The sequence below is a fragment of the Rhineura floridana genome, chromosome 5 (assembly GCF_030035675.1).
Source record: "Rhineura floridana isolate rRhiFlo1 chromosome 5, rRhiFlo1.hap2, whole genome shotgun sequence".
Classification (NCBI taxonomy): domain Eukaryota; kingdom Metazoa; phylum Chordata; class Lepidosauria; order Squamata; family Rhineuridae; genus Rhineura; species Rhineura floridana.
This window is the reverse complement of record NC_084484.1, coordinates 127,152,390-127,177,113: the sequence shown is the minus strand read 5'-3', so window position 1 is coordinate 127,177,113 and position 24,724 is coordinate 127,152,390. Positions and strand designations below refer to the sequence as shown.

The window sequence follows — 24,724 nt, the reverse complement described above, 5'->3', positions numbered from 1 at the left end:
ATACTTAATGAGTTCCATTCAAACCAAGCAAAAGTTTTATTGTTGACCTTTAGGGCTGCTGAAAGGTGGGTACCAGTAGTGTAGTGGCAAATCCAGAAGTGCAGGGTCCCTTCATGATAGTCACATCACACTTCCTCACAGGCATGCCCCCTTTTCCACTTTCCCTTGTCTCCCTTGCTCTCCCTATCATCTTGCAAGTCCACACTCCACTACAACAGACATTCCTAAGAGCCAATCGGCATGAAAGGGGAGCCTGTGTGTTAGCTCCTGAGAAGAGTCTTCTCAGTGGCTGATTCGCCTCCTTTCACTTTGATTGGCTTCAATCAGCAAGAAAGGACAAGGGCTCTTAGTGGGTAACACGTTCCTTTTTCATGCTGACTGGCTCATATGTAGGGACCTGGCTGGGACCCTGCTCCCCAAAAAAGTATTGGGTCTATGACCCCCCACAACCCTGGATGACTTCACCCCTGGTGGGTACAGAGATTAGTGATGTACCGGGCCCATAGCAAGCAGGGGGCCCAGACTCTGAGCTTTCATTAAAAAACAAGCAAGTCTCTAGCCCTCCTAGTAAGAAAGTTATGAAACAAAGTGTGCAAGTATCCTTCTAAGCAATTTCTCTGAGATGTGTCAGCATGGCTGCTCCTTCCTTTCTGTGTTTTTAGCCAATGAGTGAAGTCAGAGCTGTGATTGACTAGTGAGTTTGGACGCCATGTGAGTTAGATGAGGTTGGGAGTTATAATGCAATCCAAATACATGTCTACTCAGAAGTAAGCTCCATTTGGATTCAATGGGACTTACTCCCAGCTAAGTGTGTACTGGATGACACAGCCTCAGTGACTGGCCCAAGAAAATAAGTAAGTTAAGTGAGTTTAAAATGTGAAACTGCACATCCTCAAAGTATTTTTGTTGTTGCTGCTTATCAAGGATGACAAACTGATTTTTGTTTGTATTTTTCTTTAGGAATGGAATGTAGCAAAGCATGGGGGAGGGGAATGCCTGCTTTCCTGGCTTTTTGCATTGTTGTTTTTTTAATTTTTAGTGTCCTATCACCTTTGTTTGCTTGTGAATGCTATATTATATTTATGTAGTTACAGATGTTAATTTTAATATATATATCCATTTAAAATTATTAATATATTCTCAAGATGCCAAATATTTCCTTGCTGTTTTTTTTTCTAACATGTCAAGAACATAGCAATGGAATAGTGCAGCAGAAGGTTAACCACGTACCTCATCACTGAAGGGTTGTTATCCAGTCCCTTGGTGTGTTGTTGTGGTTGTTGTTTTGCAGCAGGGGTGGGGTGGGGGTGGTTAGGGTAGTAGCAATATGTAAGGAGGGGTTATTAATTGCTTTCGTACCCATGGGGACAAACTCAGGGGATTGGGGGGGTTGTTGCTACTGATATTAGTACTTAAACTGGCATATTCATGTTAAAGTGTCAAATCCTTTTTTGCTCAAAAAAAGAATAACAAGGTGGCAGTTTGATCTGTGTGATAACAATGCTGTAACTATTATGAGATGTTAATAAATAGCCACAACAACTGGATACACTGCTTATATTTTAGCGATTTAAATTTTGAATTTATCTAAGCATGAGCATTTATCTAAGCATGACCCCCTCCACATCTGATCTTGCACTGAATGTAGTATTGACCACCTAATATCAACTGATCAGTGGAGTCCCACCACTAAGGGCAAGTGGGGCACTCTCCATCCTAATGCCCAAAACCTATAGCTCAGCCCCTTGTCTGCCACTTACATTCATGTTCAATATATTATGTATAGCTCAGTGTCCTTTCTCTGTTCCTTGCATTCATATTCAATACAGTACACATTTAGAGACACTCTGGACTTGTTTCTATCCATCTTTTGTTCTGGCCAATCATCTTTGGATCACAGTCATTGCTATGGTCTCATCCCTGTCTCCAGGGGTAATAATAATAATAATGTATAGTAGGAGTGACTTAGGGAGGTCAGGGGTCCCTCAGCACCTGCATTTTAATTTTATTCCCCATAGAATAAGCTCAAACCAGTCAGCAGTCCCTCAGAAATGCATGGGAAGTTCCATAGCATTAGGGCAGGACTACGAACAGCCCCCCCCAATACTCAGAGGCATGCATTTCAATCTGAGCCAATCAGAAGCATGCATTTGCAAATTGTTTGTTGCTCTTCTGTGAGGCTGAGTTACTTTATCCTCCTTTTGCAAGCACCACCTTAAAGCAACAGCAAACACAATCTTTTTTTTTCCTTTTCTGTCACTAGACAGCCTACTAGTCTTTGAAATCAGCAATATATCACTGTGAATTCATTGTTCAACTTCCAAATCCATCACTGCCATATATAGACATTTCAGTGAGTGGAGTGGTAGTGAATGATCCCCAAAGCATGTTTAGCTGGCATGGGATGTGGGGGAGGAATCTGGTTTCTTCATAGGCCAGACTGGGCCCTATTTTTTGTAGAGGGTAGAGATAGGAAAGGAGATTCTTGGTGGCAAACAGTGTCTAAAAATGTTTGGCTGGCATCATCATGATGGGTGGGGAATCTGGTTTGTTCATGGGCCAGACTGGACCTTTTTCATTGTCAGGATGGGGGGAAGGGGAGATTCTTTGTGGCAAACGGTCCCCCAAAATGTTTGGCTAGCATCATAAGGAGGGGTGTAGAATCTGGTTTCTTCATAGTCTGGAGTGGGCCCTATTTACTGTTGGAGGGAGAGACAGGAAAGGAGATTCTTGATGGCAAACTGCTTCTAAAAAATGTTTGGCTGGCATCATAAGATGATAGTGGTTTCTTCATGGGCTGGGCTGGGCCTTTTGTATTATCAGTGGGGGGTAGGAATTCTTGGCCTCCAAAAATGTTTGAATGCCAGCGTGGGATAGGGGAGAGTTTAGCTTCTTCATGGCCTAGACTGGGCCTTTTTATTGTCAGGAAGGGGGGAAGAGGATATTCTTGGTGGCAAAATGCCTCTAAAAGCTGTTTGGTGGGCATCATAAGTATGTCTGTAGGGGAGGTTCTGATTTCTTCATTGGCTGGATCTGGAATGGTCCTTTTTATTGTCAGGGTGGGAAGGAGAGGAGATTCATGCTGGCAAACTGCCCCAAGAATCAACTGGGCAGACTGCTGCTTTAAAATTTATTTTTATTTATTTAAAGTAGGGTTCCCAGGTCAGAAGCATCCCAAAGCCTGAGATGTCATAGGAGCGGCCCCAAGAGATGTCATGGGGGTGGGCCCAAGATGTCATGAATCATGATACATTAAGCATCAACCACAGTTGCTTGGAGAATACAATTCAAACAATAACATTTCTCTGACTGGAAATTAAGATAGAAATCTTGGGTGAAAGATGGAGCCTGGGTAGGGAACATTTCACCTAGCCTACTTGATTCTGGCAAGAAGGATTTAAATGCCCTCAGGCCAGGCCAGTCACCAGAAGGCCATCATAGGAAGAAATGAGCCTAGTGTTGTGAAGATGTTAGATAGGAGCACTCAGAAGTAAAGATGGATGCCCCTGAAGGCTGCAATTCTAAACACACTTACTAAGCCCCATAGAACTCAATAGGACTTACTTCTGAGTAGATATGGTTTGGATTGTGCTGTTGGTAAATTTGACTAGGGATCCTCTGCAAAGATATCCATATCCAAGCAGGATTGGCAACCCCCTGTCTGCAGTGCCCTGCCCATACCTTTCAACGTGGCTGCTCCAAACTTCTTAACAGATTTGACCCTTCACTTCAGAAAGAGGTCTAAGAAATGAATAAGAGTAAGAAGATTCTCTATCCTTTTCTGTCTACCTTGTAGGCTGCTATAAACTCACTTTGACAGCCAATCCAATTCCAGTGAGTAATAACTGACAGAGAGAAAGCACACATGGTTTGATCTATCTTCACAGACAGCAGCTTGGGAACAACAATTGCAGCCACATTTCCCAGTATGTGAATTCTCTTTTGCCGCTATTGGGCAAGAAACAAATCGTCATGCAACCAACAAGTTGCATCATCAGTGGGTTTAAGGACGTTGAGCTGAGGGCATGGAACCACTGTTGTTGCTTCTATGGATGTAAGGGAGTGAGGTTAAAGATTAATGAAATACAAACAGAACAGAAAAACAAAAGACACTGATGATTTCCTAAATGAAATACCATACCAACAACAACAAAATTCCTATGAGTAAGGCAGAAAACTCAACATCCCACAACCAGTCTGGATTCGTAACCAAAAACCAAAACTAAAACAATCCTGGCAACCAGTCAGCCAAGGTCACAGAAATCCCCACGTAGCACAACCTGACCCGGGGGCTGAAGTTATTGCAGAATGCTGTGACATGATTGCTGACAAGAGTGAGACCCTATCAGCACATAATACCTCTGCTCTGAAATCTGCACTGATTGCCCATTTGCTACCAGGCCAAGTTCAAGGTGTGCTCTCCATGCTACTGGTGCTACATAGTACTTGTTCTGCTCTAGTAAGAAATCAGTCCTTTCATGTGGCAGCACCTACACTTTGGCACTCCCTGCCTATTGACATTAGGCGGACACCTTCGTTGTTCTCTTTTCAGCACCTGCTAAAAACATTCTTGTTTAGCCAAGCCTACCCAGGCGTGTACAACCTATTGTGTTTTTTATCTGTTTTTAACTCATTGTTGGTTTTATTATTTTGAATGTTTTTAAATACCTGTCTTTAACTGTTTTTGCCAATAATTGTATTAATTCCTTCTGTAAACTCCTTTTAGGTTTTTTACAATAAAGCGGTATATAAATGTTATAAATAAAATACAGAAATAAATTTTGGAGTCACTGTGGCCCTTGAGTCTCTTTCCACTTTTAGGTGCAAAGGAATCTGACTTATACCGACTCAGGCCATTTGGTACCATCTAGCTCAGTACTGATGACATAAACTAGCATTGGCTCTCCGGGATTCCAGGCAATTGTCTTTTCCAGAAATTGAATTTTGGATCTTTGCATGCAAAGCATATGCCCTACCACTGAGCTACACCCCTTCCCGTTTAAAAAAGTATCTTTTAAAATTGTTCTTTTCAATTCACTAATGAATGCACATCATACCTAGAGCAGATCCACATCATTCATTTAAAGCCCATTCAATATACATTTGAAGCACATGAATCCCACCACAGAATCCTGGGAACTGTAGTTTGTTAAGGGTGGTAGGAAGTATAACTGTGAGGGGAAAACTACACTCCCCAAGATTCTTTAGGGGAAGTCATGTGCTTTAAATTAAGAAATATTTATATAAGCATGACTGTCAAAGATGTTTATTATTTACACAACCTGTAAAGGTATTTGCAGTGCAATCCTGTTTGTTTACTCAGAAGCAAGTCCCAATGTATTGAATGGGGCTTAATCAAACAGGGAAGCGTGCACAGATCTGCAGCCTCAAGTGATAAGGAACACTCACCCAATGCAAAATTCAGAATCATGCCACTTTTAGCTGTTTTGGAACTGTTTATACTTTTTATGGTTATTGGATTTTAAAGGGATTTATTTCTTGTTGTGAGCTGCCTTGGTTTCCAGTCGACAATTCTACCTCACAGGGTTGTTGGGAAGACTCCATACACACACACACACACTGGAGATGTAAAAATACATGTTGTTGTTATGTGCCTTCAAGTTGATTACTACTTATGGCGACCCTATGAATCAGTGACCTCCAAGAGCATTTGTCATGAACCACCCTGTTCAGATCTTTTAAGTTCAGGTCTGTGGCTTCCTTTATGGAATCAATCCATCTCTTGTTCGGCCTTCCTCTTTTTCTACTCCCAGCATTATTGCCTTTTCTAGTGAATAATGTCTTCTCATGATGTGTCCAAAGTATGATAACCTCAGTTTCATCATTTTAGCTTCTAGTGACAGTTCTGGTTTAATTTGTTCTAACACCCAATTGTTTGTCTTTTTTGCAGTCCATGGTATGTGCAAAGCTCTCCTCCAACACCACATTTCAAATGAGTTGATTTTTCTCTTATCCACTTTTTTCACTGTCCAACTTTGACATCCATACATAGAGATCTGGAATACCATGGTCTGAATGATCCTGACTTTGGTGTTCATTGATACACCTGTACATTTGAGGACCTTTTCTAGTTCTCTCATAGCGGCCCTCCCCAGTCCTAGCCTTCTTCTGATTTCTTGACAATTGTCTCCATTTTGGTTAATGACTATGCCGAGGTATTGATAATCCTTGACAAGTTCATTTGTCCTCATTGTCAACTTTAAAGTTACATAAATCAACTGTTGTCATTACTTTAGTCTTTTTGACATTCAGCTGTAGTCCTGCTTTTGTGCTTTCCTCTTTAACTCTCATCAGCATTTGTTTTAAATCATTACTGGTTTCTGCTAGTAGTATGGTGTCGTCTGCATATCTTAAATTATTGATATTTCTTCCTCCAATTTTCACACCTCCTTCATCTTGGTCCAATCCCGCTTTCCGTATGATATGTTCTGCGTACAGACTAAACAAATAGGGTGATAAAATGCACCCCTGTCTCACACCCTTTCCGATGGGGAACCAATCGGTTTCTCCATATTCTGTCCTTACAGTAGCCTCTTGTCCAGAGTATAGGTTGCACATCAGAACAATCAGATGCTGTGGCACCTCCATTCCTTTTAAAGCATTCCATGGTTTTTCATGATCTACACAGTCAAAGGGTTTGCTGTAATCTATAAAGCACAGGGTGATTTTCTTCTGAAATTCCTTGCTCTGTTCCATTATCCAATGTATGTCTGCGATATCTCTGGTGCCTCTTCCCTTTCTAAATCCAGCTTGGACGTCTGGCATTTCTCATTCCATATATGGTAACAGCCTATGTTGTAGAATATTGAGCATTACTTTCCTTCATGAGATATTAAGGCAATAGTTCGATAATTACTGCATTCCCTGTGATCCCCTTTCTTTGGAAGACACGTAATAAATATATATTTATTAAGTTAAATATATTAAATATAATAAAAATTAATAGATCCCATATAATAGCTTATTGTCAGAATGAGATGGTCATTGCAGAATATTTTTTTAAATTAAATCATTAGTTTCTATATAATGAAAGCAGTGATATCTATGTAAACATTGCCTAATTGGTTTTAAAAATAGGATTGGAGGGGAAGAGAAAGATTTACAACACAAGCACAGTTTACTATGTTCACTCAAAAGTCCCATTATTTTACAGCACAATCCTAACCGTATCTACTCAAAAGTAAGTCCTATTGAATTCAATGGTGTTTACTCCAGGTATGTGGGATCATCACTGCAGTTTTACTCCCAGAAAATCAACTATTGGATTAAAGCTTCATATTGGGAAGGTTTTCAAATATCTTCAACAGTCCAGGAAAATGTGGAGTTGTTTGGCTCATGAACACAAGAGGAAAAAAGACTTTTGGTACTGCTGAAAGCTATATACTTACTCAGTTTGAGATTTTCAGATAAACAGGAAAAAACACTCATTTTCTACCTTTGCAATGGAGTCTTAGGACTGCCTGGAGGACCAGAAATCCCTTGTCAATCATAACCCCGACTTCACTTATTGGCTGCAAACCTGAAAGGGAGGGGTTAGAGCAGCCAGCTAAGAGATCATTTCATGGAAGTTGTGGGGCTGGGGCAGCTGACATTTTGGTGTATATCTCGAGAACCAGATCACCTAGAAATGTAACTTTTTTTAAAATGAAAGCTGAGAGTCCAGAGATTAAGCTGACTCACCTGGAGACCCAGAGAGGACCCCCAAAAGCTGGAGTATCTGGCAGAAAACTGGACATCTGGTAACCCTAATTTAAAGTATCTGAATATTTGATATGGGCTCATGCAAGATAATTAACTCCCATTAGCAATAAGAGCAAGAACTTATTATAATTTAATTAAAACAAAAAGCTGAGCAGTACTTTCAAGAGGACCAAATGATTATTTTCTCTCTGAGCCCAGGACTGTTTTTCATAATGAGGTGTGCAGGTGTGAAAGAGCAGGCGAGTAGTTGAAAACACAGACATCCTGGCAATCCAGTTAGCAGGCATATGCACACTTCCATCCCCAATTTCACTTTGAGTAAGGAGGTGGAACCTGTGCACATGTGGTTGATCAAAGGGAGAAGGAATTTTGAGTTGAGCAAATCTCTGCTTTTATTTTTAAAAAAACAAGAAACTTAGAGTTACCTTGTGCGAATGTCTGAATTCATACACCAGTAGAATCCTGGAGGAACTTGTGGGACTTCCTGCTCCAGTATTTGGAACTGATCATATGGTGTGAAAGACTCCTTTTTCTAACCTTTTGGCTTCTTGTTTTTCCTATCTGCCATATTTTTTCTCTGAGCAATAGAAGCTTACAGTGTACAGCATTGGTTTGGGTTTGGTTTCAAAAAAACCTCTGGAAATCTTTAGGGTTGACACTGGGGGAGAACAGTACTCTTGTGCCTTGTGTGTGGCAGGCATAAATTATTATGAATTAAAAGTACATTTGGATGAACTTGAACTGAACTACGTTGTTCCTTTTTGAAATGAACTTTCCAAGCACTGCTGGTTACTGGTCATCTTATTTAGAAGTAAACCTCCACTGTGTTCAGTGGGGCTTATTCATGAGAGCAAACATAAGACTAAAGCCTTTTGTAGTATCTTCTAAATGTTAGTTTCCAGCAACTCACTCACTTTGTGTGTGTGTGTGTATGTGTTTTAAACAGGATTTGGAGAGCATTACTTCTCACTATTGAGGAGGTATGACTTAAGTGTGTGGAGACTCATAGGACTAAAGCTCTGTTAGGTACTCAGTATTATGAAACTGCAATTTTTAAGTGTCCACTGTTTCTTTGCAAAGGAGAAGGATAGGGAAAGAACCAGAACAGGTGGAGGCCACACAATTTTTATCCCATCTGAGAAGCTACTATGACAGCAGGGACTCCTTCTGAATCAAAGTAAGACACTTTACAGTTTAGTTAGGTGCTGTTTGTAAAACTGCAATGCTTAACTGTCCACAGTATGTTTGCAAGGGAGGAGTATGGGGGGGGGAAACAGGATTTGGTCGTGACGTCATTGGCCATGCCACCATAGAAGCCTCACCAAGTCTAGTGGGCACCAGCCTCTACTGCAATTGATGAAAACCTTACAGAAACATAACTAGTTAACAACTCATGAAACTTGAGTTCTTTGCATGATTTCAGGTTGTCATTTGTGGGAAGCAATATTCTTGTGCCTTTAATAGCAGTATGGCAGACAGAAATTCAACAGGTTAATCATTTTCTACTGTGGAAATACAATTATCGGGAAAGCATTCACTCTGTTTGACATCATATTACCTGTGAGTGGCCACTGATTTTCTTTTGGGCCCTTCACTCTATCTGCAAGAGATATTTACTTATTTACACAAAGATTTACTTATGACACAAAGCATATGCAAATTTTACGCAAATTTGTGTCCTCTTTTGTGAGTGGGGTGGAGCCCCCAAATTAATCCACACAGAGTGTACTAAGCACAGAAAATCATGTTGGCATCCCTGTTGATCTATATTGGAAATCTGTGTCAGTATTATTGCTTTATAGAGTACTGGCAGCCTCATACCTGGTGTTGCTTCAGAATTTTAAGAAACCAAAGAATCAGTGCAGTTTTGAAATCAGTGGTAGAAATCAGTGCAGTTTTGAAAAGTTTAGTCTGCCATCTTGATTCAAAGTGGTATCCAATTGTGACCAAACATAGACAAAAACCTGCTCCTTGATCTCAGGAACTATCATGCAAAATTTGGTCACAATATCTTAAGGGATGTCCAAATGCACAGCACACAGACAAATGATTTTCCAAAATATTGTAGATGATTAGCATTCAGAACACCCTACAGTCTTTCTGTCTTCACTTGTAAAGTAGCTTATTAATAGCTTTAAGTTGCACATGGAAAAACCGTGACATTAGGATCTGTTATGGACCATTTAGCTACTAACTTTTACATTTTATTAAGACTTACTCAGCTTCCATATCAATTCAGGTCATAGTCTGGGACAGTAACAATTGGTTCTATATTCTTGGTTTGGTTTGCATATAGCAATCTCAAGTAATATCACCTTGCCTTATGTCTCCCTCTCCCCTTCTTCTATTTAGGTCATTCTATCCATAGAAGAAGGCTACAGGCTTCCAGCTCCCATGGGCTGCCCAGCTTCTCTCCATCAACTAATGCTTCATTGCTGGCAAAAGGAGAGAAACCACCGGCCAAAGTTCACCGACATTGTCAGCTTCCTAGACAAATTGATACGCAACCCCAGTTCTCTTCATACTCTAGTGGAGGATGTACTTGTGTAAGACCTAGCTTGGTGTGCTTTTGTTCTGTGTACAGCAGCCACTAGACAGCACTGTTAATTGCAAAATTTATCAAAATAAGATTTTCAGTATAAAAGTGGACAATTTCCCTCGCCATTTACCCATTCCTGTGTGACATTCTCACTTTTCCTTCTCCATGTTGCCCTATATCAGATGCATGAGGGCCAGTTCAGCTGTTAAAACATCTTTTCCACATGATGGGCTTCAATTGTTTCTGAGGACACATTCACATTGGAAACAGTAATGTGGAGTGCAGAATCGCCATGAACACAGCTGCAGCTACTTGAAAGTGATTTCTGAGATCACAGCAGCTGGAGAATGTGCTGCTGTGCCCGAGGGAATTGCCATCAGGAATGTCTTGAGGTTAACATAGAGAATTTGGCTAAAACATATGCAGCAAGGATCATCTTCTAGTTCTGTATTTGTTCAGTCCCAAAGTATATCCTTTATGTGACATTAAGATAATCAAACAATGCAAATAATCCAAGGAACCAAAAGGCAAAATACTGAGCTAATAATAATCACAATCTGTTGTGTTTTCTGTAGTTGCCATTTACTAGAGATTGGTGAATCAATCTATTTCTAATCTATTTCACTTCTGTGTCTGCGTCCACCCATAAGCCTTTTATTTAAACATGTATTGTAAACATATTTTGTCTAAAAATACAGAGCTGAAAACTAGGTTGGAACATTTGAAAAGTGCAAAAGGCCGGCCTGAACATTAGTCTGGGAGGTCAAGTCTGCTCATATTAGAATTCCATCCACATGCCTGTGTGCAGAGTTACAAATTGGGAGTGGTCCAGTTCTGAATTAATTACATGGAGAGAGCTTTCATATTGTTCTACTGTTTTTTAAAAAGAAAGAAGCTGAAGCTAAAGAACAACTTTTGTTTCTAAAACTATGGTTAATTTTTACCCAGAAAACAAATGCTAATTGTGAATAGGACTGTGCTCTTAGATCAGTATCTGGACTTCACTGCTTGGCTCATCTGATTCCTTTTTAGTATACACATAAGGTGTCAGCAAACTAAATCATGAATGAACTGAAGAATGTAATTCTTGTTCCTATGTTTATACTCCTATAGAATGCCAGATTCACCTGGTGAAGTTCCCGAATACCCTTTCTTTGTATCAGTCAGTGATTGGCTGGACTCAATAAAAATGGGCCAATACAAAAATAACTTCATGGCAGCAGGGTATACAACTATGGATCTTGTTTCAAGAATGAGCATTGAGTAAGTAAATTATTTGCTGTAAAAAAACTCTTTTTTTGGAAAAAACTGGTTGGATTTTTTTCTTCTCCTTTGGGGTCAGAAACCTTTTTAAGACCACCAATTCTAAGAAGGCTTCAAGCTTTGCTATGATTTCTCATCTAGTAAAACAAAAGCAGTGGAGAGAGAGTGTAACTGTAGCAGACGCACAGCTCATATTCAGCTGTTTGATCCTTTGGGGCAGTATTATCCACCCCAAGCAAAAAAAGCAAATGCTTCATTACATGTCTAGATAATTTCAGGCATCACACAAAATATTTTTCAAACTATACGTGTAAGGCTGACAAACATATGAAACAATTTGAATTTAGTTTTCTGTACCTGTTGCTGCCAGAGTGATTCCTAAACTTACTTTTGTCTTACAGTGACATTAGAAGAATTGGTGTTGTACTTATTGGACACCAGAGACGAATAGTGAGCAGTTTACAGACTTTCCGATTACACATGATGCACATACAGGAGAAAGGATTCCATGTATGAAAGTTCTAGAATCGACTATGTTTTGTGCCTCAGCATTTTTTAAATGGAAGATATTCTCATTCCTCCTTTCTGCTCTTCCCAGCTTCAAGAATTGAAACTTCCTATTCATACTATAAACACATAATGTTTATGTTAATACTTCCAACTTGAAATTTTTAACCACACTGCATAGTTCCTCCCTCAGTTAACTGCCAATAATCCTGGCGCACTGCAAGACTGTTGCTACACAATGGTGAACAGCTCAGCATGGATGTATAACTTTGTATAACAGTAAAGTATTTGGAAAACTTTCATTGACTTCTTTGAAAGTTAAAGCCTTCTGAGGCATTGGAGTGGCTACCTTCTTGATGTGTTAGACTATGATGATAGTTTTTTTAAAAAAAGTAATTGACATTTCTTCTCATGTTTTGTGACCATTTAGCTTCCAATATACAATGTGCAATCAGAGAAAGAGTTGGACATAAATATTTATTTTACTGTTAATGGGAAATTACAAATGTATGGGTTGTATTGTATTATTTACTTTGTAACAGTTCAATTGCTGGTGTGCTGGTATGCAAGTTGTAAGAATTCTTGGCCAGGATGAACAATGACAACTTACAGTGAATACTTTGTGCGTGTCTGAAGAGGTTGAAATGGATGATTTGAGAGAATGATAATATCACATTTTTGTGATGCTTTGTGTTTTCCTTAAATACATTTAATTCGCTTGGAAACCAGGTTCCTTTACCCCAGACTTCGCCAAGCTGGTACCCTCTAGATATTTTAGACCACATCTTCCATCAGTCAGTCAGATTTTTTTATTGGTTGTAGCCAATAGCCATTACAATAAGAATCACAACTCCCAGTAGCCCTGGGGTCGATGGGAGTTGTAATCCAAAACATCTAGAAAGCACCAGCTTGGCAAAGACTGCATTACCCTAATCTAGTGTAACTGGTAAAATTATTATTTATTAATTAATCAAAATTGTATCCTGCCCTTCCTCTCAGTAAAAAATTAATTATTTGCTAGTTTTACTGTTACTCATTTTTAAATTGTCTGTATATGCCTCAACTACATACTGAACTATCCCCAGAAAGATTGTTTTAAGCAATATGCAATGCATAATAGTTGTCTGCTATTCTGTACAATGCAGTTTTGCAGACTTTGTAATTATAAATTTATACATGCTGCAAAACGAAATACTTGCTATATTTGCATATGAAAATTCTTAACTATCACAGTTTTGTGGCATACTTATTCTACTGTAGGCCAGCCATTTTTTTAATTTAAAAAAAATAAAAATGCAATTTTTCCAAATATAATTTCATGAAAAATGTTAATTTTACTCCAATATTTGTTCTGTCTTGGGGATATTTTCAGTTTTCCCTGCTTTGTCAAGTTTTCCAATCAGTACAAGTGGGAGAGCATTCTAGTGATGGCATTATTTTCAAATACGATCGTACTTTTATCCATTAATGGTCAATGTGCTAGACTAACCAATGTGACCCATTAACACAGTCAAGAAATGTCTATTTGAGAGGTAAACCAGGCTGATATATAGGAATCTGAGTAAGTGATCTGGTGGTGCTCATTAACTTAGCCATCTTAACTGATATCTTAGATAAGTTAGTCCTTGCAGTTACAAATGTTAATAGCCATAAAATATACTGAAAGACGATACTCTAAAATATCTGTACCTCTACAAAAAAAATGTCATTGATCTCTTGGGCTACATCATCCAAATTCTGCATGGGATATATGCCACCATGTACCAAAAATGAGCACATCTGCATGCTCTGAAAACCAGCAAAATTACACATATGCCACATATAGGGACAGTACAATGCATTTATACAGTTATGTGAAGCAACACTATATCTGAGCATTTCTGATTCACACTTTAAGAATGGATATGGGCAGCACTTAAACTAAGGAGATTTGACATGAATTAACTATACATGAGTTTCATAATTATTAAAAACTTATAATTCGTTTAAAGAATAAAGATCCTGAAAAAGGCATCTTGTGTGTGTCAGACAAACCAACAAACATAGGAAAAAGAACCTGGAAAGCTTATCCTTTTCTCTAGTTTTGGTTCTATTTGGCTTGCCATGCAATTGTTTTTTCTTTGTATAACTGGATTTCATTGTAACTTGGCTGTGAATCAAACTACTTTTTAAGCCCTTCTCAATCAACCAGCCCAGTTTTTTTAAAGATATGAAATCAGTGGGAATATTTTATTATATGTGTCACTACTTTGACCATGCACTTAGTGGATGCTAATATTTTCAGCCAACTAAAATTTGAATTCATTCCAGCCGATTCAAGTTAACTTCCTGTGTGCAAGCTCCTGCCCCCCTCAGTGTGTCAGGTCTTGTTTGCAGGATTGGAAGAAGCATACTTTGCTTCATGTATTTCAAAATTATTTATGAAAAATGCTTATTTTTTTTTGTGGGGGGTTTCCTCTTAATCTCTTAAGGAAAAAGCAGCCATACAAATTGTAATTTTTAAAAGTTCAGCCTCATGTTTAAAAGAAGGCTTTCCTTTTCTGTTTAGCTTTTCCCCTTGCCTGCCAAACCTTTGGTGCCCATCATTGTGCCAGTCTAGTAGGTTCGCCAGCAATCTTTTGAAGATTTTGAAATACCCAGACTGTGGCCTAGTTAACACAAGCAAAAAGCCATGTGCTGGCCACTTTTAAAGCAACTATGAAGAGGCTTCTCTTTCCAGTGAGCTACTTGTGTCCAGCTGCTCACCGCACAGGTTCACCATATCACAGCAACTCTTTTTTATGGTTTGTAGTAGCATGATCCCCAAAGCAAGCAGCTACCTATGAATTGCTGACTAGATGGAGCAGTCTTCACATGGTTGCTTTTAAAGTAGCCATGAAGTGGTACTTGTTGGGAAAGTCTATGTAGATGTTTGTGAGGTGCCAAAAGACAACTGCCAGGAGAGCCATTTACAAAGGCACAAATCCCTTTGTTTAGCAACCTGTATTGTAACATAGCTAGTTTTTTTGAGATTGGTTTGTTTGTTTTAAATAGATTCCTATTAACACAACAAATGTTCTTAAAATGCACTCCTTTTTTTACAATGTAATCCCAAATATATCTGAACTGGTGCCCCTGCCAAATGCATTGTTGTTTCTGTATTCAGCTGGTAGTACTTGACATTTGAAGGGAACTTGCAGAGGTGTGCCTGCAGCAACATCCTGCACATGTCCCCTATAAAAGTTCTGCTGTGAAAATCACATGCAGAAGTTCCAGCTGAATGCAGAAGTGGCTCTGCATTTAGCTGGGTGTACATCTTAAGGCACTGAGTGGAATGGCCTTACTTTCAAGTAAATGCGTTAAAACTCATTTTCAAATGACTATTTGCAATCACTCAACATTTATTAAAACTGTATGAAGAAGCCCTTTCTCCAATGTACATCTCTGTACCTTTCCATTCGTATGGCTGAAAAGATGTGTGTTTCATATTCATCAATCTAGGGACAATTTCTTTCTAAGTTTATCACTCTATCAAAATATATATTTTCAATCGAAAAAGATAGGAAAAATCACAGTATAAACATTTATTAAATATATTTTTATAATAATAAGCATCTAAAGAAAGTGGAAAGAAATTATGTGGGAATTGTTTTAGTAACTTAACTTGGTTAAAAATCTTCTGAATTTCATTGCAATCTATGAATAGTTTTTAGTTGTTTTGGTTCTCCTCTTGCCCCCTTGTTTTACTGTGTAACTTTTTCTTTCTAACCCTAATTTTCATAATCCAAAATACAATTTCCAAGTTTTAGGAGCTGTGTTCTAGGAGGCCATTTTGGGCATGTCATATGTTTGTTCTCAGATAGGAAGACACTTCTGTAACTATAAGGTATGATGCAAATATTTGTCTCCTCAAGTATGTGAACATTTCCACAAGAATGATATATATGGACTTTAAATGTGTAAAAACTGCTTCCCTCTTCCACTCAAACTAAGATTTTCCACATACTTAGAAATAAATTAGATATGCCTATATTTTCTTGAAAACAGAGACGGGTCAATACCTTAGGAGGAAAACATACTTTGTTAAAATACACTGAAAATAGGAATATAACAGAGGTCAATTTTTAAAAATTAAAATAAATTGTGAGAATAGGATACATTTTATCTTTTATGATGGACTGTAACGTGGTGGCATAAAGTACTGAGCAAGGCTCTGCCCTAACCAAATCCCTCCGTATGAGTGTTTGCCAGTGTGCATGTGGAGCTTCTGCATGAGAAGGCTTCTATATTATAGTCATTTGTTTTTGTACACAGAGCTTCCACCTCCACTGACTGGACAAAAGAATCCTTTGTGGGAATTGAAGCTAGGTATCTACACCAATAACAAATCATTAGATTAGGGAGACTTTTCACACAAAGGACAAAGTAATTGGCATAGAAATTATCACATGCTTTATTCTCCTTTAACTGGGGAGCACACAGTTCCTTTTGATTAAAAACTCTTTAGTGTTATTCTGGAGATCTTGACTTGGACCAACTACCGTATATCTTTAAAGTGCATATTTTATTAGTATTATTAAACTAACTGTGGAGTTACATTTTATCATTTGCCTCTTAGAAAATTACTAAACTATTTGTAAACATGACAATATCCTTCCCTGCGCTTAACAGTGTTCTAGTTCCCCCTCCCCGACCTGAGCACATGTGTAAGTATCATGGCAGGCCTATGGAAAATGGAAAATAGGTGTGTGTGTTCTGTCCAGGTCTCTGCTACATACTTTGCATGCAGAAGATCCTAGGGTGAATCCCTGGCATCTCCAGTTAAAAGGAACAGTCAGCAGATGATGTGAAAGACGCTACCTGAAGAGCTACCATCAGAGAAGGCAATAATAGGCTAGATGGATCTGACTGGCACATAAGACAATCTCTTATGAATTGTGGCTCTTGAAAGTAGTGATGATGTGATGAACCCTTTTTTTTCTAGTGACCAATGTTCTTTCCCATTCTACTTTGTAAATTCCCATTTTCGGCCATTTTTCACATTACAGTACTTTTAGTTTAATTATCATAAGTAGTGCTGCATATCCATTTACTCTATAAGCTGGACACAAACTATAGAGCCGCCTCCTCAACAGATGTAGACCTTAAGAATTTCTCACTGATATATATAGTGGCCTTCATTTTGCACAAAGTTATTTAGATGAAGTCTAATTGTGGTAGCTTAAGCATTGGTTGCCTTTGATTGAAATTAAATCAAGAGCTGATTTTTGCAAAGTGTCACAGAACTGATTAACTCTGACTTCCACCAGAGACTACATCTTGACTACAAGGAAAGATTGGTTCAAGGTCTATGCAAGCTTCTGTTTTATATTAACTGGGCTGCCCTCTACTCCTGTACCCAGAATTGTTATCACTACCATCTTCTATAGCATCTTTTTGTGCACTTGAAATCAGATCTAAAAGGATGATTAGTACATTAAGACCTTGCTGGATCAGGGTGAATGGATTTAGGCATCTATTGGTTAATTCAAATAATTCTTAAATAGCTGGTGTGTGTCTTGAAGGGAATGATCCACAAAGTTTATTCTTCAGCCACTCTGTAACATTCATGTGTATTTCAGTTATACTTTGGTCTGAAGCATTTGAAGACTAGCATGTATGTTTTAAAGTTCACATAACATTTTGATTAATACTAACATCCTGCCTTATTATCTTAAAATGCAACTTCATTTTTTTTTTAATGAGAAGTAACCTCATCTGCTGGCCTGGCATGTATTAGCTCTTCTTATTTGCAGGTGCTGAATGACACTAAATACATTAAAAGAGCATTCAAAGTGTATTCCTTCCACTATTATTTCATTTGACCAATTTATACAAGTGCTATTCAAATGTTATTGAATCATGAATAGGTAACACATGAGGAACGATATAATGCAATAAACAAATGTTAAGAGCAGCAAAATATTTTATAGTGTTCTCAGATGTTGTCTGATAGGAATCACATCTTTCCCCTCCACAAAAGATATTAGTATGGAAAAACAAGATGTATTAAATGTTAGTATTGTATTCCAAAAAAAAAAAATCAGTAATGTGGGCATGCCTTTAAATAAATTACACTAAATACTAGGAGAGTTTTAAAGCTTGCTTTAATATTAAAAATTATACCAATCCATGTGAACAATAGCTCTTTTGTTCAGTGTGCACCATCTCTGAGCTTTCTCAGTTCAACTTCTGTTATTCAGACAAGCACACCATCAACTTTTTATAAATGTATGGAGATTTTTTTTACATCAATCTAACCTCAGGTTGTTGAAACCTTTATAATAAAAATATCAATCTACAATTATATCAAGCTTCCTACTCTACCTTTTTTGTTGTGTTCCTTATTTTTATAATTTTGTTGTATTTACAAAATGGTGATTTGTGAATCTTCTGTTCAAATTTCCTATGTGCACATCTAAGCTGTGACAAGATGTGTAAGATCCCTGCTCAAACAATACACAGGAGGTATGAATGGAAGTTGCAAAGTCGCTCATATTTTCATTGTCATTGTCAATTCTTTGTGATGTGTAAAATGACTAGAGTAGAAGATACCTTCCATTTCAGAAGTGGGTTTGGATATTAGTAAACAGATTGCAGGTCTAAGTAAGATTTGACCAGGAATCTTGTATTGGAGGCAAGACAACAGGACTATGGTCAAAGCACTGAATGTTCCCTTCAAGATTAATGCTAGCAAGCTGGTAGTCTTAAGAAAAAGGTGTGGGGACCTGTGAACTCCAGCTGTTGCTGGACTACCATTTCCATCTTCCCAGACCATTGGAAATGCTGGCTGGGGCTGATGGGTGTTGAAGTCAACAACATCTGGGGAGCTACAGGTTCCCCATATTTGCCTTAACAGATGCCCCAACGTTAGTCAGGAGTCTGCTAAGCTTTGAAATACAGCTGCAAGGAGTTGTGTGTTCTTGAAGGTCAGCTCACAAAAGTGATATCACTCTGACAGTGCTAATACATGTCAGGATGCCCATTGCTACTGCTGGGTATAATGTGGCACTGAACACAGGATGCTATGGACTGCAGTGTATTCTAGAGATGCTGGAACTGAAGTAATCCAGGAATTGGGTGTCCTGGCCTACCCTGTTGAAATCAGACTTGGAGCCACTGGTCTGCTTTTTCTCGTTGCATTTAAAGTGAAACTTAGCATCAAAGCATTTCACAGATCAGTCTACAGATAATATGGGTCTCCATGGCAATGCAGGAGATTACTAGGCACTAAACTGAAGATGTCACAGCAAACTGACACACCCTCTGAGACCACTTAAATAGGGTCAGAGCAGGCTCACTACTTGCATGGGAACTATCAGAACAAGAATGGGCAAGCAAGCAGGTGCTCTGTTGCACGGCGTGACCTTGGCAATGGGAGAGGAGGCATATCAGCCAGTTATTCCCCAATTCCCTCCTGTAGACTCACCAACAGTTCTTCCCTCCCAGGAGGTGGAGCCAGAGGCACCTCAGGAGGGCCAACAGGCTCTGGAGGAATGGTGGGAGGCGCCTCATTGGCTGGCCCTGCATCTTCAACAGCTGTCACTGTCTCAGGGGTGGGGCTGTTGCTGACCAGAGTACTGAAGTTTTCTCTGCTCTTAGCCCCTCCCTCTTCAGACCACTAGGGCCCTCCCCAGGATCCCAGTCATCCTCCTTCTGCTGCTCACTTTGCCAGGTGTTCTTTATGGAGCCCATGACAATGGATGGGATGGAGTCTCTGGGGATGGCCCTGCATCCTCTTCAGTGAAGCAGTCCATAAAAATGTGTTCTTGCTTCCCAGAATGGGACAGAGTTAGGTAATCAGGTCCCTATTACAAAAAAGAACTTCCTGAGTACATGTCTGGATCTTGGGCAATAACACACAAAAGCCAAACTCTGAATGAAAATGTCCTGTTAAAACTAAACTGGATGTGTTAAGCATAAGAGAAGGTGCAATCTTAGACCAACTTTAGTCTACTCTTCCTGTGTCATATTTTCCAAAATAGATGATTTACATTTCTATTACATTATCGACAACCAATTGACTTGACTCTCAAAAGGAACAAAGTAACATGTACACAAGCAAATGTATTTGCCATTCAGCCAATTTGCAACCTGATCTTAAACTTATTATAAGGAAATGCTCTCCACAGACTTCAAGCAGAACTTATTTGTAAGTAAATGGCATGATCTTACAAATATACTTACCTACAACTTAAATACACATGTATTTGAAAATAAAGCACACTGTTTCCATGGAGTGTATTTCAAAGCAGATGTACCTAGGATTGAAGCATTAATTACTGCTAAAGCAAACAGTGCATATATCATAGGAATTTCTGGATGTGAAAATCTGACAAGTTACTGTGGCTTATTTCTAGGGCTCTTAAACTTTTAGGCCCAAAGAAGAGATACTCAAAGTGCAGTTATCAATTATTTTGTTAATAAACATTGCAAATGTACTTGGCAAAGCAATCCTATGGAGGTCAGGGAAGAGTCTATGGCAGAGTAACCACCACTTCCCAAGTCTTCGCAGGCTTGCACTGGCCAGGCCATACAGTGAGGAAGAGCAGATTTTTCTTGTTTTTCCTGATGCAGACACGTTTTTCCTTAATTTCCCTCCCACTGATTGCAATGAGGGAGGGATTGACTATGGCAGCTCCACGGCTGGCTAAGATTTGCAGTTGGTTTGGGGACTTGTCAGGGAAATGGAAGGGCTTGGATCCTATGGATGCAAGGCTTCCCCCAATCCATCCCTGACACACACTCAGCATGCTGCTTTCCACCCCCTACTGCCAGAGAACTGATGGTGGAGAAGCTATGGCAACAAAAGTTTCTGCCAACACAACAAAGAGGCCTCTACCCAGCTTTCCTTGTTAGGTGGGGCAGCCACATTTCTAAGTGGGGCATTTGGGGGGGAGATGCAGAGCGCCAGTCAATCACACACACGCACACATACACACACATTGATGGAGAAGGTATGACCATCATGCCGGGAAAGGGAAAGGCAGTGACCTTCCCTCTCATTACTCCATGCAGAGAATGTGTTAATTACTATGCAAAGTTCAAGTTAACAGAAAATTTAGTATGAGCACCAAGAATTATGACTGGCATATTTTTTGTTTCATAAGAAAAAAGGATTACAGGATACAGTGAACAAAGGGATACCAAAAGGTGCTAACTCTTTCTTGAGCGTCCCTCCTTCTAGTCTTGTTCCTGATCTTTAGATTTTCCTTTCAGTTGGACAATCAAGGGGAAACTTTTTAACTGGTTGCTATATAAACAACTAGCTAAATGACTGTGGAAAGCAAGCTGATTTTTTTTAATGGTTGCTGGATTGATTTTTCTGCACAGAAACCCTGAAAAGGCCTCATGCTGAGCTGCACACACTGGGAAAATCAGAAATTAGGCCTGAGTTGCAGCCTAGGTAGCCAGCCAGCCAGCCAGCCAGATAACTTAGGGTGTACAACTATGTTTCACTTCATCTAGGTCTGTTTTCATCCTTTGCCATCAAGTACTCAAGAAAAAGAAGACAAAATAGCCACTATGATTGTGAGTATAGTGAATGCTTTAAATGAGTAAAGGGTAACGTAGAGTAGATATTGTTTCAGATCACTATATGTTATCTCCTTACTTCACCCTTTAGCAATAAACACCCAATCGTGCTCTACTCATCATAATAACTGCATGAAAAATCTTATTACAGGTAACAAACATGCTTCTTTATTGCTGGTTAGGTAGAGAAAATAACTGAAACTGAAAAGTAGAGCAAAGGAATGTCCAAAGTACAAAGTTCTAATATTTAACTCTTCATGGGTCATGTTACTATACAGGCTATTTTTTTCCAGGATCATTTAATTATAGGGTGATTGTGATCATGAAAAATATACCCTCAGTCAGGAAAATTCTTGAGTGAGTAAAATTGGGGGGGGGGCCTTCCAGATGAGGCTTTTGTTGTACATTAGCTCTGCCGTATTCACTGAATTTTTCAGAGGGTCCAATTCTTAAATTGCTCCTGTTCTTAAAATGAGCTGTCATTCTTTAAACGGAGTCCATCTGTGTCATGTCACAAGATAAAAATATATTTTAAAAGCATAGCTGTAGGGAGGTGGTGCACCCATTTGCCCCACTCTGGCTACGTGGCTGTGTCAAACAATGGATCTCTTCCTCTCTGACCATGGAGAGAGTTATACAGCATCCTATGGCTCCACAGCTACCCTCCCTGGGAGTTCAGGATTGCTCTTATAATACTTATTCATCCTCAGGCAGCCATAGATATTGGCCTTTAATATTCCCATTTTTCAGATAGGGGAACCAATGTCCAAGGGTAAATCCATAATCCAGTGCTCAGCTAAACCCATCTTCCCCTGCATCCAAATTAATGCTCTGTTTAACAACGTTGGCTGTCAAGGGCTTCATCTGTTGGGTTTATTTTGTAAAGTGTGTATCATTAAAACAAAAGTCATATTTCAGACTTTTGGCATATTACAGTTCTGTGAAGAGCTGCAAAGCAGACATAGAATGGGATGTTTAACTGATATTACTGTACAATATAATAAAGCCTAATTCCAGCTGTATGTGCAATTCTTTTCTACATTAGTAGTAGAAGCAAACCTACAGTGCCTTTCTGGGCCATTCTTATAAACAATGTAATATTCTAATAAAACCAAATTCTTAAAATAGACCTTTGGATTTGACCCCAAATAATTGGTAATGACTTTTATTAAAACACCTATTTACTAGTTCAATATTTTGCCTGATTTCTGCCTTTTAAAACATTTCTGTTTAGGACATGTGGCTGTCATTCTCAAGAAAACAACAATACAGCAGTAGCTTTCTAGTTTGTATTTTTGCTTGAGCTTCTGTCAGCACCTGAAACATAGGAAGATTTATACATAAAATGTATAGAACAATATCTCTGACAAATGCTTTACACAATAATTAAAACAGCCATGTCAAAACACAAGGTACACGGCTTCTAAAACTGCAGCATTATTAAATCTGAAGAAGAAGAAGAAAAGCTTTGCAAGCTGTCAGTGGCCTCAGCACATACCTGTCTTTCCATATCATTATGAAAATAACCTTTTATATTAAACAGCCCTTGCTTTCTGCTTGTACTTCTTCTAGGTTTACAGTCAACTACCTGTGTCTGCAGCAATTCACACTGGCAAAAATGAATTGTTTCACCCTCATCCAGCAATTGGCTCTGGGTACAAGAACTCCTTGATTGGGACAGCTTTCTCCTTTTCCAAAGGAGACAGCCAATCCATGTGCACACTCAGTTCCCATGTACCCATTCATAGGAGACATCTCCTTCCATTTATCTGAATGTGGGCATCTCCCCCACCCTTCTTCATCATATCCATCTGAGCACACAGAGAGTTTTGAACTGGGAAGTTTGTGCTCTTTGGCTTTAAGCTATGCCTATAGTTGATTAGGAATATTTATATGCTTGTGTCTTACTGACAATTGCGAGTTAGAATTACCAGGTTTGAAGAGAAGGGTTTGGTGTCCATTTTTAAAATCTGATTGGTTTTCCTCTTGGGACTGACTCATTGTTTGCAGTTATTTCATTTTAAGATATGTCCATTCATATTTAATTTGCACTTTCCTTTCTTTAGTTATTATTATAATAATAAAGTTATAAAAATTACTTTAAAAGTTATAAACATTATAATAATGGCAGAAATAACTGTCCAAAAGAAAGTGTAACATATTGATCTATAATCCCAAGGGGAAATAAAGCTATTTTCCTATTTTAAATTAAAAATGAAGTAATCCACATTTACTTGAGAGGTGTTATTATTTTCCTCATTTGAGATCTACTACTATGATAAAATGATGTCTCATGTAAATTTTCATGTGCTGGAATGCCTATAAGTTAGTAGTATAATAACATGCTCAGTTCTCATAACTAGGGTGTTTTAAGGTGAATTGCATTCATATGCCATCTATTTGCAGAAAGAATATGGGGTTTGGCAAAGCTACATGCTGAGCAACATAATAAGATATTTGTACAAAGTACAAGTTACTGATGATTATTGTATTTTATTTTTCTATGATTTCCTAAGAGGCATTATCAGGTCTTACAGATGGAGTAAACCTGTTTATTAAGATATTTATTAGCAAATAAAAGTACAGTACTGGTGGTTATTTCTGAGTTGAAGTTTTCTTGTTTCACCTAAATATTGCAGAGGATGATGTGGATATGGTAAGAATAGTCCATATCAACCATGAAGAAGCCAGTTATAGTATCAAATCAAGCCTGCATTAAAACCAATAGAAACCAAAATAACCCCAAGCAGCAGCATTTTAGGACCAGATGCCAAACCAAGTTCCCAGATAATAGCATCTCATGTGGCTGTTTTATGTGATAAATAGATAAATGTGTCTCTTTAATAGCAGCACTACTGGTTTGAAACAGAGCCAGAAGCCCATCTCTCCTGTGGTTTAGATCCTGTCTGTCTCATACCAAAGCAGGTGAGAGGATATGAACAGTGAGGTAATTAGCTCTGGCTATGTATTACCCTCACACTGCTGTTTTGAAAAGGAACACGCAGGGTCTAGGTTGATGGATCAGATTTTTTCTTCAACGTTTAACTTATGAAACAGAGATGATGATCTCTACATTTCTCTAGCTCCTTTTAAGAAAAGGGAAGAGGGACTATTAATTTAGTCTAGTTTAGTTTATTAAGT

The 24,724-nt window shown here is 38.7% G+C and overlaps 1 protein-coding gene across 1 annotated transcript in view; it reads left to right on the top strand.

Moving 5' to 3' along the window:
* Positions 1 to 18,283, top strand: part of EPHA6 (EPH receptor A6) — a 786,690-nt gene extending 768,407 nt beyond the window's left edge. The window contains exons 15-17 of the mRNA XM_061628042.1: positions 10,075 to 10,268; positions 11,375 to 11,524; positions 11,926 to 18,283. Of these exons, the coding sequence (XP_061484026.1) occupies positions 10,075 to 10,268; positions 11,375 to 11,524; positions 11,926 to 12,040 (459 nt within the window). The 3' untranslated portion in view covers positions 12,041 to 18,283. The remainder of the gene's footprint in view (positions 1 to 10,074; positions 10,269 to 11,374; positions 11,525 to 11,925) is intronic.
* The last annotated feature ends 6,441 nt before the right edge of the window (positions 18,284 to 24,724 follow it).